At 42.2% G+C, this 14,024-nt stretch overlaps 1 protein-coding gene and 1 long non-coding RNA gene across 10 annotated transcripts in view; one reads left to right on the forward strand and one right to left on the reverse strand.

Annotated features, from left to right (window-relative positions):
• Nucleotides 1-1,313: 1,313 nt before the first annotated feature.
• On the reverse strand, nucleotides 1,314-3,394 carry LOC118650302. The gene is made up of 2 exons (XR_004965985.1): nucleotides 3,193-3,394; nucleotides 1,314-1,509 (listed from the first exon to the last, which is right to left on the reverse strand). It is a non-coding gene; the product is annotated as an uncharacterized LOC118650302 (long non-coding RNA).
• A 9-nt stretch (nucleotides 3,395-3,403) lies between these two features.
• PARP4 (poly(ADP-ribose) polymerase family member 4) overlaps nucleotides 3,404-14,024 on the forward strand; it is a 126,103-nt gene continuing 115,482 nt past the window's right edge. For 3 of the 9 annotated variants that reach the window (XM_036298618.1, XM_036298621.1, XM_036298623.1), the window contains exons 1-5: nucleotides 3,583-3,804; nucleotides 5,718-5,850; nucleotides 7,491-7,692; nucleotides 8,826-8,892; nucleotides 12,834-12,909. In XM_036298618.1, the coding sequence (XP_036154511.1) occupies nucleotides 3,785-3,804; nucleotides 5,718-5,850; nucleotides 7,491-7,692; nucleotides 8,826-8,892; nucleotides 12,834-12,909 (498 nt within the window). In that variant the 5' untranslated portion in view covers nucleotides 3,583-3,784. Of the gene's footprint in view, nucleotides 3,553-3,582; nucleotides 3,805-5,717; nucleotides 5,851-7,173; nucleotides 7,280-7,490; nucleotides 7,693-8,824; nucleotides 8,948-12,833; nucleotides 12,910-14,024 lie in introns of those variants that run through there. The other 6 variants (XM_036298619.1, XM_036298620.1, XM_036298622.1 and 3 more) reach the window with 6 other exon arrangements.

Consider the following 14,024-nt stretch of genomic DNA (forward strand, 5'->3'; position numbering starts at 1 on the left):
GGGAGCTCCCCAACCCCCTGATGGGCCCTGCTCTGTGCGTGACAGGGGGCAGTGCCCCAACCCCCTGATTGGCCCTGCTCTGTGCGTGATGGGGGTGGCATCGCAACCTCCCAATCCGCCCTGCTCTGTGCATGACAGGGGGCGGCGCCCCAACTCCCCAATCAGCCCTGCTCTGAGCCCGACCAGGGGCTGCACCTAGGGACTGGGTCTGCCCTCTGCCACCCGGGAGCAGGCCTAAGCCAGCAGGTTGTTATCTCCCAAGGGGTCCCAGACTGCGAGAGGGCACAGGCCGGGCTGAGGGACCCCCCCTCCCTCCCGAGTGCATAAATTTTTGTGCACCAGGCCTCTAGTATATATATAAAAGCGAAGCGACCAGAATGACTGGTCGCTATGATGTGCACTGGGGCAAGCCAACCCGCCCGATGGCTGCAGCCCTTCCCCCAGCTAGCTGGCCCCGATTGGGGAGGACCGGCAGGACCCGACCCGTGCACGAATTTGTGCACTGGGCCTCTAGTTTTAAGATATTGACATAGCCACCCCAACTTTCAGCAGCTACCACTCTGAGCAATCAGCAGCCATAAGTATTGAGACAAGACCCTTCACAACCAGATTACACTCACCTAGGGCTCAGATGACAGTAAGCATTTTTTTAATAATATATATTTTTTTACAAATTTACAAACATTTTTTAGCAAAAGTTAAAAATTTTAAAAATTTTAAATTTTTAAAATAAATTTACATTTTTTAGCGAAAGTGGTTTTTAATTAAGTTATGTACTTTAAAAAAAAGACATAATGCTATTGCACACTTAATAGTTTAGAATATTATAATGAAATCCAGGGGGTCACCGCTTGGGGTGTTCTAGTCAAGAACGAGAAGTGGTCATCTTTTTGTTGTTGATAATCCTCACCCAAAAATATTTTTTTCTATTGATTTTTTAAAATATATTTTTATTGATTTCAGAGGAAGGGAGAGGGAGATGTAGAAACATCAATGATGAGAGAGAATCATCAATCCACTGCCCCCTACAAGCCCCCCCACTGGGGATTGAGCCCACAAACCGGGTATGTGCTCCACCCCAGAATTGAACCTCAACCTCCTGGGTCATAGGTTGACACTCAACCTCTGAGCTACACTGGCCAGGCATCCATTAATTTTTTTAGAGGAGAAAGGAGACATGGAGAAAGAAACTTCGGGCCTACAACCCAGGTACCTGCCCTTGAGCAGGAACTGAATCTGTGACACTGAACTGAGACCCTCTGGTATGCAGGCCCACACTCTAACCATTGAACCAAATGAGCTAGGATGAGGTGTGATCGTCCTGAGGTAGTTTTATTTACTTGCAGCAAGTAAAGGAGACAGGGAATTCATACCCAAACCTCTGTCTTACAGAAAGGAGGCTTAGTTGTTGCTTATATACAATATTCAGTTAATTACACATTTTCTCCTTGGCAGTTGGTTAAACTTATTGTTGGGCTCCTCGTCAAGATCATCCCTTTACAGCTGCATCTGCAAAATATTGTGCTACATGTTAACATTAGCAAGAATAGCACTGTCAGAACCACCCAGATCTGAGACCCTTGTCCTATCTAATAATATAGTGTAACACAACTTTTATATGCACTGGGAAACCAAAAAATTCATGTGACTGGCTCTACTGTTGCGACAGGCCAGTAAACCAGGACACGTGGAATGAGGAAACTGAGATAGTTAAACAAACTGACAGAGCAATTTACAGCAGATACAGACGGTCACCTCCCTAGAAATAACATCTAGGCCTCAGTTGTATTTTGGCTCAAAAAAGCAGCAAAATCAGGTGGGTGACACCAGGATCAGCTTTGATGACTGACCAACTAGTGAAGACCACAGCCCTGAAGGAGCACACCTAGAAAACTGATTAACATTCTGCTGAAAACCTCCCCTGAGACCTCCCCTATGATTCCTACCTTAGAGAAAGAGATTAAGCCTCAAGACAAAGGACCCAGCCTGTGATCTCCCTTTGGGAAGCAGCGCCCTCCCCCCATTCCTTTTCCCTTTTCTTCCCGACAGGCAGGCATCTCCTAACGCCAGCGGTCGGCAAACTGCGGCTTGCGAGCCACATGCGGCTCTTTGGCCCCTTGAGTGTGGCTCTTCCACAAAATACCAACTTCTGCACATGGGCCACGAAGTTTCAATCGCACTGTACGTGCGCGCCCACACGTGGTATTTTGTGGAAGAGCCACACTCAAGGGGCCAAAGAGCCGCATGTGGCTCGCAAGCCGCAGTTTGCCGGCCACTGTCCTAGGGAAAAGGAAACTAAGGAGAAAATAAGTAAATGGGACTAAATCAAAATAAAAAGTTTCTGCACAGCAAAAAAATCCAACAAAATGAAAAAGGAGCCCACTGTATGGGAGAAAATACATCTGATAAAGGTTTAATATCCAAAATATATAATGAATTTATAAAACATAACAAAAGGAAGACAAACAATCCAATTTAAAAAATGGTCAAAGGACCTATATAGACACTTCTCCTAAGAGGACATATAGATGGCCAAGAGACATATGAAAAAATGCTCAAAGTCATTGATTATCAGAGAGATGCAAGGACCTCACCAGGCTTGCAACCAGGGAAGCAATGGGCAGTGGCCCCTTCTGGCTAACTAACCTCTGAACCTGATCCCAAGGCTCCTTTTTCTCTCTCTTTCCAGAGAACTAGGGCAGCTCAGCCTAGGCCCTTCTGTTCCTTCTTCTATGCTAAGCCCTTTCTTGTTTTACTGTCCCCAGCTTTAATAAATGTTCCACTTGTAATCACCTAGACTCGTGCTGTGAAATTTTTACTGCACAATATCAAGATCCCACACACTACCACTGGCCCTAGGCGCACCCACCAAAGGCCAGGTTCCCTTTCTGGTAACACTGTGATACTGGTGTTAATGTGGTGGTCCAGAACCCACCCTGCAATATCACTGACGTATGCCAGTAGTCGGGTATAGATTCATAACCTTTCTACATCTTTTCTCATTTTCTTCATATCTGGAAATTTTATTCTTTCCCATCACTTCACCCGCTACTCAATGAATCTCCAGCCCTTACTTCTCTGGAAGAGCAGATTTGTATTTCTAACCACTTAGGAACACTGCCAGGAACTTCAAACTCAGGAAGTCTTAAACTAAATTCATTATCTTACCCTCCTGTTTCCCCAATTCCAAACCTTTCCAAAATTTGCTTGTTCCAAGCTCCCGGAAATCACCCTCACTTCTCAGTTAAATGGCAGCATCATCCACACACTTTCGCCAAAATCCAACTTGGAGTCACCACTTATTTGCTAAATCCCGCCAGAAACAAAAAATCCTAACCCTGGGCTGGTTCGGGAAGGAAAGCCCGCCTGCGCAGGCGCGACCTGGCCGCGGAGCCCACGGTCCGGGTGCGGGCGCGGCCGGTGGCGGCGCGGGCGGGGCTCCGGCGGCCCCGTCCGCCCTCGTCAACGCCCAGGGGAGTCTGGAGCTCGGAATCGCCCGGAGTCAGAAAGCCCAGAATCCGGAGGTACAGGGGCGGCCGGGTCCTCTGGCAGGTGCGTGGGCGCCGCGGGGTAGTCTTAGTCCTGGGCGTCAGCCCGGTGCGCTCGCGGGGGCCGCCGGCGGGGACAGGACGCGGGGGCCGCCCGGGCGCTCAGGCCCGGGTCTCCCGGAAGGAGCCGGTCGCGCCGGGGCCCTGCGTTTCTTGTTTCCGACGTGCCAAAGGGCTTGTCTGTCTTCTGAAAGTTGGGTTACAAAGCAAGCTTTTGCAAAAAGTCCAGGATTTTGATGGATAATCAAGGAACACCGTGAGTAATTGGGAAAACCGTGCGTGATAGGAACATTTACTGTCAGTTGAAGTTCAAAGTCGAAAACCTGGAATTGAGTTTAATGATTCCTTCCGGGGCTGAATGTTAAATCTGTCTCTAGAAAAGCGGGGCGCGGCCCAGTGTTCAGCCTTACGCTCTGGGTTGCAAAATGACAGTAAACATGAAGATCTGTAAAATGTGGCGCTAGAATAAAGGAGAAGTTCACTCCGAATGTGTGCGTGTTGCAGATCCTTTCCGTGCGCTGACTTGATCTTGTATTCAGTGAGCACCCGTTAGTTCGGGTCTATGTGCTCAGAGCTGTGACAGGCTTCTGGAGGTGGAGCAGCACCAGAGTGGGGGGCCTCTCTTCTCAGGGCCTCAATAGTCCCATTAGGAAGGTGCAGAGTTGATGCCATTTGAGTCCAAATATGCAAATAGTGTCAGAGGATATTCGTAATCCTTGGTTTTAATGGATGAGGGAGTTTTTAGTAAGCAAGCGTTTATTGAATGCCTACTGTGTGCCCTAGAGTCTAGGTAAAAATCAACAAAGCACAGCCCTCGCATGGGATCTGTTCTACTGGAGAAACTAAAAGTGTTAAGAGTGGTTATGAGGATGTGTGTGACTACAGCTGCTCCCGGGGGCCATGGGGAGGCTACAGCCTGTCCTGGATCAGAGCTAAGGGTTCCAGGGAGGCTCCCAACTGCACCCACAGTTTCTGGATAAAGTGGCCAGAATTTGTGAGAGAGAGGCTGAAAGTTTCCCAGGACTTAAATATAAAAGTCCATGGTTTCACTATCACATAATGTTAATTTTTAATTAGAAATTAATGCATATATATATATATATATACACACATATATATATATATCCTCAACCAAGGATATTAATCCTCACCCGAAGGTATTCTTTCTATTGATTTTTGTTTTGTTTTGTTTTAGAAAGAGTGGAAGGGAGGGAGGGAGGAAGAGAGGGAGAGAGAGAAACATCAATGTGAGAGAGACACATCAACTGGTTGCCTCCCACAGGAGCCCCAACTGGGGCGGGGATTGAACCTGCAACCCAGGTATGTGCTCTTGACTGGGAACTGAACCCTCAATCCTTCCATGCGTGGGCTGACTCTCCAGCCACTGAGCCAAACCACACTGGCCAGGGCACTTCTATATATTCTTTATTTATTGATTGATTTAAGGGAGAGAGAGAGAGATATCAATTTGTTGTTTCACCTATTCATGTATTCACGGGTTGATTCTTGTATGTGCCTTGACCTGGGATCAAACCTGTAACCTAGGTGGACCAGGAAGATGCTGTAACCAGCTGAGCTACCCAGCCAGGGCAATGCTTCTATATTTGATCTGTGACTAAAATCTGTCATGTTTTCCTTAAAATGTATATTATGCCTGGCCCGTGTGGCTCAGTGGTTGAGCATCGACCTATGAACCAGGGAGTCGTAGTTCAGTTCCCGGTCAGGTCACATGCCGGGGTTGAGGGCTTGATCCTGTAAGGGGGGCGGGAAGGGGGGATAAAGGGGAGGGGGGGTTCATGATGGATCAATAATTCTCTCTCATCATTGATGTTCTCTCTCCCTCTCCCTTCCTCTCTGAAATCAATAAAAATATATATTTTTAAAAATCACATGTCTTAAAAAAATGTATATTACGAATCTATACCAAAGGATTTTGGGGTGTCATAATATCAGCCATAAAGGCTAGAAATTATTCTAAAACCAATATACATACTGAAAACTGAAGTAATATCCAACTTTTGTGATTATAATATGATTGCAATATCTTTTTTAAAAAAAATAATGCCCACTTTCCCACAGTTTGCATGTAGAACAATTCTAAAGTCACTATCATATTCACTGAAAAGCAAATCCTTAAAAGTTATGACTTGAAACTTCTTTTCCCTACAGGATGACTGTGGGAGTCTTTGCAAATTGTACTTTCTGTTTGAAAGTAAAACACTTACCTGGTCAACAGAAGAAAAAGCTACAAACTGACATTAAGGAGAATGGTGGAAATGTTTCCTTCTTATTAAATCCGCAGGTAAAATATCCTAAGAATTCTTCTGTGATAGACCATTGTGCCTGAGGGGGTGCAGGTCATGGTGAGAAAAGTAGGTAGAGAAACTGGCACCAGGGAAGTCAGTGGAGGCAGGGGAAGTGACAGCTCCCACAGGGAATGGGCTGGAGAGAGGCAGAGGAGGGAAGACCACCCCATTCCATCTTCTCCTACTCCTGTGAGCTGTATAGGACAATCCTCTATGCCATGTGAATCTAATATCATTAGAGCACAGCTGAGGACACCAAAAAAGTAACATCAGACCAGCCAAATCTGTTCTCAAAGGAGAATGTGCAGCATTTGCCAAAAGCACTCTAGTCACTCACCAGTATGTCAGCACTGGAGTGACACCTGTAAGGGTGGTTCTTATAGGACAGAAAAAAACCCATCTTTGTACTGCTTATTTAAAGGTGGAAGGAAGCTACCTTTTCTCTTGAAATGAACTGTTGGACTGACAGTTTAGATACAGAATTTCACAGCTAGATGAAATCTTGAAAATAACTAAGGTTACCCTGCTCTGTTTTAACCACCTCATCATAAGAACTAAACATTGAAATTCAAAGTTGTTAGGTGCCAGGCCTACAAGTACAGGCCCTGCCCGGTGCAGGCTCTTCCCTCTCGGTGGGCTGATGGGACTGCCGCTTCCTGGACCACAGCCCTGGGCTTGCCAGTGGAAGGAGCTGGGTTTGTTTTGTGAAGCACAGGCAACTCTAGCTGGATGCTGGGTACTTCTCTGGCATTTGGTAGTTTATCTGTGAATGTCAGATACAGAATGGCCCTCTTTTCCTCCAGGTTAGCCACTGACCTGTCTTAGGATTTCTGTGGATGATGAATTAATGCATGCCTTTTATATTCTTTCAGTTCAGAGAATACCAACACAGGTTCTCACTTTTAGAATTTCTCACATACAGGACTGCAACCTTTTCAGCAGTTGTTTTGCCAGTGTCTATAAACATTTGAAATGTGCATACCAGCTATTATAATGAAGGAGATCGCACAATATGTAATGACGAGGAATGATCTCCAAAATAAATTGTCAAGTGGAAAAGCAGTATGTTTAGTATAGTGCCATCTGTGGCTACAAAGAGGGCTGTGTACTTGTATGCATGTTGTCTACATAGATTAGCTCAGGTTCCTCTGGACAGGAACCTGGAGAAATGGTGAGGAATAAATTAACTTAATATTATAATTTTACTTTTTAGATATTCTACAATGTGCATATACTACTTATTTTAAAATAAGTGAATAAAATTACAAATTAACAAAATAATAATGAAAACCCTTTAAACCTCTTATTCCACCCTTAAGGAAAAAACAAAGTTGTACAAGAAGTGTACATGAAGATATTCAGCACAGCATTTTTTTAGAGGAGTGAAAATTTGGAAAAAACGCTGGGATTGGTTAATCAATTATGGTATATCCATATCCATAATCTTTAATAATTGTTGATGTAAAAAAATTTTAATGTAACAAGAAATTTTATTACTTATAAGAGTTTTAGAAATCTGAGGAAAATTGTTGCAAATTACCTTCAAACAAGACTTTGCAAGGGTGAAAATTACAGATACAAAATAATTTAAGTTTTGTTTCTACTAATGCATAATGTATTGATTATTTTTTCTTAGTGTACACATATAATCTTAGACAATGCTGATGTTCTCAGTCAGTACCAACTGAAGTCTATCCAAAAGAACCATATCCAGATTGCAAACCTGGATTTTATATGGGAATCTATCAAAGAAGGGAGACTCTTGGACGTAAAGAATTACAATCCTAACAAGTCACTGGACACCACACTACCTCCTTATCAAGAGACAAGCAGTTCTGGTAAGTATTTCATATCAAACATTTTGGTTTGTCAAAGATATTACAGACAAAGTATGGTCCAGAAATACTACCTAAAAATTAGGCTTGTTGTTATCTCAGAAAATGGGCAGCAACATAGCAAAGGACAAAGATTACTTTAGCAAAGTAGATTTGTCAATATTCAGTCTGGTGTTGTCAGAATCAGAATGACTACAAAAAACACTGGTAGTTTCACCCTGGCCGGGTAGCTCAGTTGGTTAGAGTGTCATCCTGATATGCCAAGGTTGTGGGTTTGATTCCAGTCAGGACGCATACAAGAATCAACTAATGAATGCATAACTAAGTGGAGCAACAAATCTCTCTCTCTCCCTTGACTCCTCCCACCATTTCCCCTCCTCTCTTTCTATAGAAATTAATAAAATAAAAAATTTAAAAAACACACAGATAGTCTAAGAAAACTTGATGTGTAATTTTAACTGGGAGGAGGAGGAATCTTTGTGTTAAAAAGTTATCATCACAGCTTAACGACTGGACATTTTATGACCAGCATTTGGCTAAAGAAGATTTTTTCAAAAGGTAATTTCTCCAAAAGTAGCATATCTCTGCCCTAACCGGTTTGGCTCAGTGGATAGAGCGTCAGCCTGCGGACTCATGGGTCCCAGGTTTGATTCTGGTCAAGAGCATGTACCTTGGTTGCGGGCACATCCCCAGAAGGGAGTGTGCAGGAGGCAGCTGATGGATGTTTCTCTCTCATCGATGTTTCTAACTCTCTATCCCTCTCCCTTCCTCTCTGTAAAAAATCAATAAAATATATTTTTAAAAAATTTTAAAAAAATCATCATTATCCCCTTTAAAAAAACCCAAAAAACAAAAGTAGCATATCTCCTTTATTGTTTTAAAAATATTTTTATTGATTTCAGAGAAAGAGAGAGAGATACATCAATGATGAGAGAGAATCATTGATCAGCTGCCTCCTGTATGCCTCACACTGGGGATTGAGCCTGCAATTGGGGCATGTGCCTTGACCAAGAATTGAACTATGACCTTCAGGTTCACAGGTCGACACTCAACCACTGAGCCACGCTGTGGGCTTATTAGCTCATTTTAATAAGTCTTTGAGTAGTTAACAAGTGTTTTGTTTGTTTTAATTCTAGAAGTGAAAGCAGACAAGCTAAGCCTGGACAATGCCACAGAGACAGAAAACATCGTGAAACTTACTAAGTAATCTACTTTTGGTCATTAAGACTAGACAGAGTTTTTATAAACCTCAAGCACGGTATTAAAATGCTATTATATCAGTATTTTTGGTAGTATTTTAATTTATGTTGCTTATTTAACTCTCTATTAAGTTTTTATTTAATATTTTTTACTTCAGTTGGTATAGTGATAATTATTTTATCTTCTCAGTATTATATGAGATTGGATGTAATTGTGACATTGATTTGTAAAAAGAAAAATCACTAGAGATAAGATTTGGGCAGTCTGCTCACTCTGTTACCTTACTGAATAGCCTTTAGAAACACTTTGTGGGTTTTTTTGTTTGTTTGTTTTTTTAAATTTTATTTTATTAAATCTTTATTGTTCAGATTATTACATTTGCTCCTCTTTTTTTCCCCCATAGCTCCCCTCCACCCAGTTCCCACCCCATCCTCTGCCCTTACCCCCCCCCCCACTGTCCTCATCCATAGGTGCACAATTTTTGTCCAGTCTCTTCCTGCATCTCCCACACGCCTTCCCCCCCCAAGAATAGTGAGTCCATTCCCTTTCTATGTCCCTGATTCTATTATAATCACCAGTTCATTCTGTTCATCAGATTATTTATTCACTTGATTCTTAGATTCACTTGTTGATAGATGCATATTTGTTGTTCATAATTAGTATCTTTACCTTTTTCTTCTTCTTCCTCTTCTTAAAGGATACCTTTCAGCATTTCATATAATACTGGTTTGGTGGTGATGAACTCCTTTAGCTTTTTCTTTTTCTTATCTGTGAAGCTCTTTATCTGACCTTCAATTCTGAATGATAGCTTTGCTGGATAAAGTAATCTTGGTTGTAGGTTCCTGGTATTCATCACTTTGAATATTTCTTGCCACTCCCTTCTGGCCTGCAAAATTTCTGTTGAGAAATCAGCTGACAGTCGTATGGGTATTCCCTTGTAGGTAACTGGCTGTCTTTCTCTTGCTGCTTTTAAGATTCTCTCTTTGTCTTTTGCTCTTGGCATTTTAATTATGATGTGTCTTGGTGTGGTCCTCTTTGGATTCCTTTTGTTTGGGGTTCTTGTAAGTCTATTTCTTTCACCAGGTAGGGGAAGTTTTCTGTCATTATTTCTTCAAATAGGTTTTCAATATCTTGCTCTCTCTCATCTTCTGGAACCCCTATAATTCTGATGTTGGTACGCTTGAAGCTGTCCCAGAGGCTCCTTACACTATCTTTGTATTTTCGGATTCTTTTTTCATTTTGCTTTTCCGGTTGGGTGTTTTTTGCTTCTTCGCATTTCAAATCTTTGCCTTGATTCTTGCGCTCCTCTGGTCTGCTGTTGGGAGGCTGTATAATATTCGTTATTTCAGTCCGTGTATGCTTAATTTCTAGTTGGTTCTTTATCATAACATTGAGGGTCTCATTAGATTTCTTGTAGATCTCAATAACTTTATCGGCGGCTTCTAGACAGTTCTTGAGAGACCTTAAAAGTGTGGTTCTGAACTCAATATCCTCCTTTGACAGTTTTGTCCTGTTTCTTTGTCTCCGCATTTTTATGCTTTCTTGGTGCACCCCCTAGTGGTCTTTGTGCGCAGTCTTGTTGTAGTTAAGCCTTGATTGTTGTAGTTGATACTAGGGGGATTTGACCTCCAGGCCAACTGGCTGTGAGAATCAGCTGTGTCTGCAGTGGGAAAACTTATGTCCTCTAGGGAGGTGCTAATCTAGCCTTTCCCTGAGGCTATCTGGCAAATGGCTCTGTGCAGGGCTTGGGCGGGGTGGGTCGCACAGGATCAACAGAGCGGGTGGGGGGAGCAGTTATGGCTGCTCTCAGTCCTGTCCCCAGAGGCTCTGCCTCTCAGAGTCCCAGCAACCGCTGCAAACCTCGGAGAGAAAGCTGCCCTCGCGTTCCGACCAAAGCCAGACAGTCCCGCTTCTCCCATTTGAGTCTGGGTCCCTAGAGACTCGCCTAGAACTGGAGCTCAGAATCTGAGACTCCCTCCCGATTGAAAACGACAACCGCGCCCTCAGCTACCAGCCCGCTCCGCATGCACCTCCACACCTTTGTATTTTCTGCACTGCGCCTCCTCTGAGTCTCGTATGCTGTTCTCTTTCCTTCTAGCTGAAAAATTTCCCCTCAGCCAGTCTTCCTGTGGTTCTGGGTGATGTCCGTTCCATCTTTTAGTTGTATTTTTGAAGTGGTTGTTCGAGGCAGCTAACTCCAGTGTTTACCTATGCCGCCATCTTGGTTTCCCTCTCTAGAAACACTTTGTTAATCTCTACCTGATATTTTTTTTTTGTCTTAGTTATTTTTTTTTTAATTTATTGCTTAAAGTATTACAAAGGGTATTACATATGTGTCCATTTTATCCCCCCGCCCTAGACAGTCCCCTAGCCTCCCCTATCCCCCAGTGTCTTATGTCCATTGGTTATGCTTATATGCATGCATACAAGTCCTTTAGTTGATCTCTTACCCCCCTACCTCCTGCCCCCCAACCCTCCCCGGCCTTCCAGCTGCAGTTTGACAATCTGTTTGAGGCAGCTCTGCCTCTGTATCTATTATTGTTCAAAAGTTTATAATGGTCTCTATTATCCATGAATGAGTGAGATCATGTGGTATTTTTCCTTCATTGACTGGCTTATTTCACTTAGCATAATGCTCTCCAGTTCCATCCATGACGTTGCAAATGGTAAGAGTTCCTTCCTTTTTAGAGCAGCATAGTATTCCATCGTGTAGATGTACCACAGTTTTCTAATCCATTCATCTACTGATGGGCACTTAGGCTGTTTCCAGATCTTAGCTATGGTGAATTGTGCTGCTATGAACATAGGGGTGCATATATCCTTTCTGATTGGTGTTTCTGGTTTCTTGGGATATATTCCTAGAAGTGGGATCACAGGGTCAAATGGGAGTTCCATTTTCAGTTTTTTAAGGGAACTCCATACTGTCTTCCATAGTGGCTGCGCCAGTCTGCATTCCCACCAGCAGTGCACAAGTGTTCCTTTTTCTCCACATCCTCTCCAGCACTTGTTGTTTGTTGATTTGTTGATGATAGCCAGTCTGACAGGTGTGAGATGGTACCTCATTGTTGTTTTGATTTGCATCTCTCGGATGATTAGTGACTTTGAGCATGTTTTCATATGTCTCTTGGCTTTCTGAATGTCCTCTTTTGAAAGGTGTCTATTTAGGTCCTTTGCCCATTTTTTGATTGGATTGTTTATCTTCCTTTTGTTAAGTTGTATGAGTTCCCTATAAATTTTGGAGATTAGGCCCTTATCAGATATGACATTGGCAAATATGTTTTCCCACACAGTGGGTTTTCTCGTTGTTTTGTTGATGGTTTCTTTTGCTGTGCAGAAGCTTTTTATTTTGATGTAGTCCCATTTGTTCATTTAAAATATAATAACAACCTTCCCAAATGGAGTATGTGAGTCTGAAGCTCTACATGGCTTCTTAAAGCGTACCCAAGACTACCGTATCAATTAAGCATCACATTTTACCTTATTTTACTTATTAATAGTAGGTCTAAAAGAGAGAACAAGTATCAAAATAAAAAGTACAGATTAATAAAAGAAAGGGGACTTGACTGTAGTGCAGAAGGTGAGTGCCTGTCTGCAGTGATATGGTGTCTCAGGGTACATTGCAGAGTGAACGCAGGCTGCCTGTCTGTGAGGGGATGTGCTTTCTCCAACACGTTGGCCTGTTTCTTTTATACCTATGCTTTATACCACTCCCTGCTATCCAATATAGACACACAATTTTGGCATCAGAGCTCTAGAATTATGTAAAGGACCTTTTGATTCCACAAGACCTTTTGACCATTTTTAGAATTTGTAAGGAGGCATTAGGGACTTACTTATAATGCATTTTGAATGTAGTTAGGGGAGGTACAAGAAAAATTCTAGGAAAATCCTATGTAGTCTAAAAGTAGATTTTAATATTAAAATTTTACTTATACACATTTCAGGTTTTATACAAAGAATGTTGAAATTCCTCATTTTCCTCAAGATTTTGAAGTTGCAAAATATAATATCTTGGAAAAAGTAAGAGTTTGATTTCTGTTTTGGAAAAAAAGCTATCTGAATGTCATGTGATTATTCTTTCTGTTTGATAATTTTCTTGTTTTGAAAAATTGTGCATATCCTGAATAATATTTCTTAATATATGAGTTGCTTTTTAATAATCAAGAAAATTTTTACATTTAAAGTGTAATGGCCCTGGCTGAGTATCTCAGTGGGTTAGAATGTCATCTCTGTATGCCAGCTTTGGGAGTTTGATCCCTCCTGGTCATGCAAGAAACAACCAGTGAATGCATAAACGGATGGAACAACAAATCGATGTTTCACACTTGCTCTCACTCTCTCTCCCTTCCACTCTCTCTAAAAATTAATTTAAAAAATGTAATGTTTAATTTTTAGTGTAAAAGTAATTGCTCATAATTACTGATTAAGTAACTCATGCTCATAATAAAAATGTAAACAGTATGAAATGTTAATATGATATTAAAAATAAAGGTCCTGCCCAGGCTGATATGGCTCAGTTGGAGTGTCGTCCTGTACACCAAGTGGTGGTAGCTTCAATTCCTGATCAGGGCACATACCCAGGGTGTGTATAGGAGGCAACCGATCATGTTTCTCTCTTACATCAATGTTTTTTTTTCCTTCTCTCTCTCACTCTCCCTCCCTCCCTTCCTCTTTTTAAGATCAATTAAAAGAAATAAAAGTCCTTCTTGTTTTTAATAGTTTCTTATATTTTAAGAGTAGATTTGATACAAGTATTTACACCATCTTGAATTTCCATTACTTTTCATTTAAAAGAAAAACATACCCTGGCCAGTTTGGCTCAGTGGATAGACTGCAGGGTCGGCCCTTGAACTGAAGGGCCCTGGGTTTGTTTCTGATCAAGGGCACATACCTCGGTTGAAGGCTTAAACCCCGGCCTGGTTCAGGTGCATGCAGGAGGCAAGCAACCGATGTGTCTCTCTCACATCAATGTTTCTCTCTTTCTCCCCCACCCTTCCACTGTCTCTCAAAAATCAATGGAAAAATATCCTTGGATGAGGATTAAAAAATATAAGTAAATAAAAGAAAAACAAAATACTTTTTTCCAACATCACACAAATGCAAATTAACTTTGGCATTCAAAATGATGCTCCATT

Source organism: Myotis myotis, unplaced genomic scaffold, assembly GCF_014108235.1.
Source record: "Myotis myotis isolate mMyoMyo1 unplaced genomic scaffold, mMyoMyo1.p scaffold_m19_p_3, whole genome shotgun sequence".
Classification (NCBI taxonomy): Eukaryota; Metazoa; Chordata; class Mammalia; order Chiroptera; family Vespertilionidae; genus Myotis; species Myotis myotis.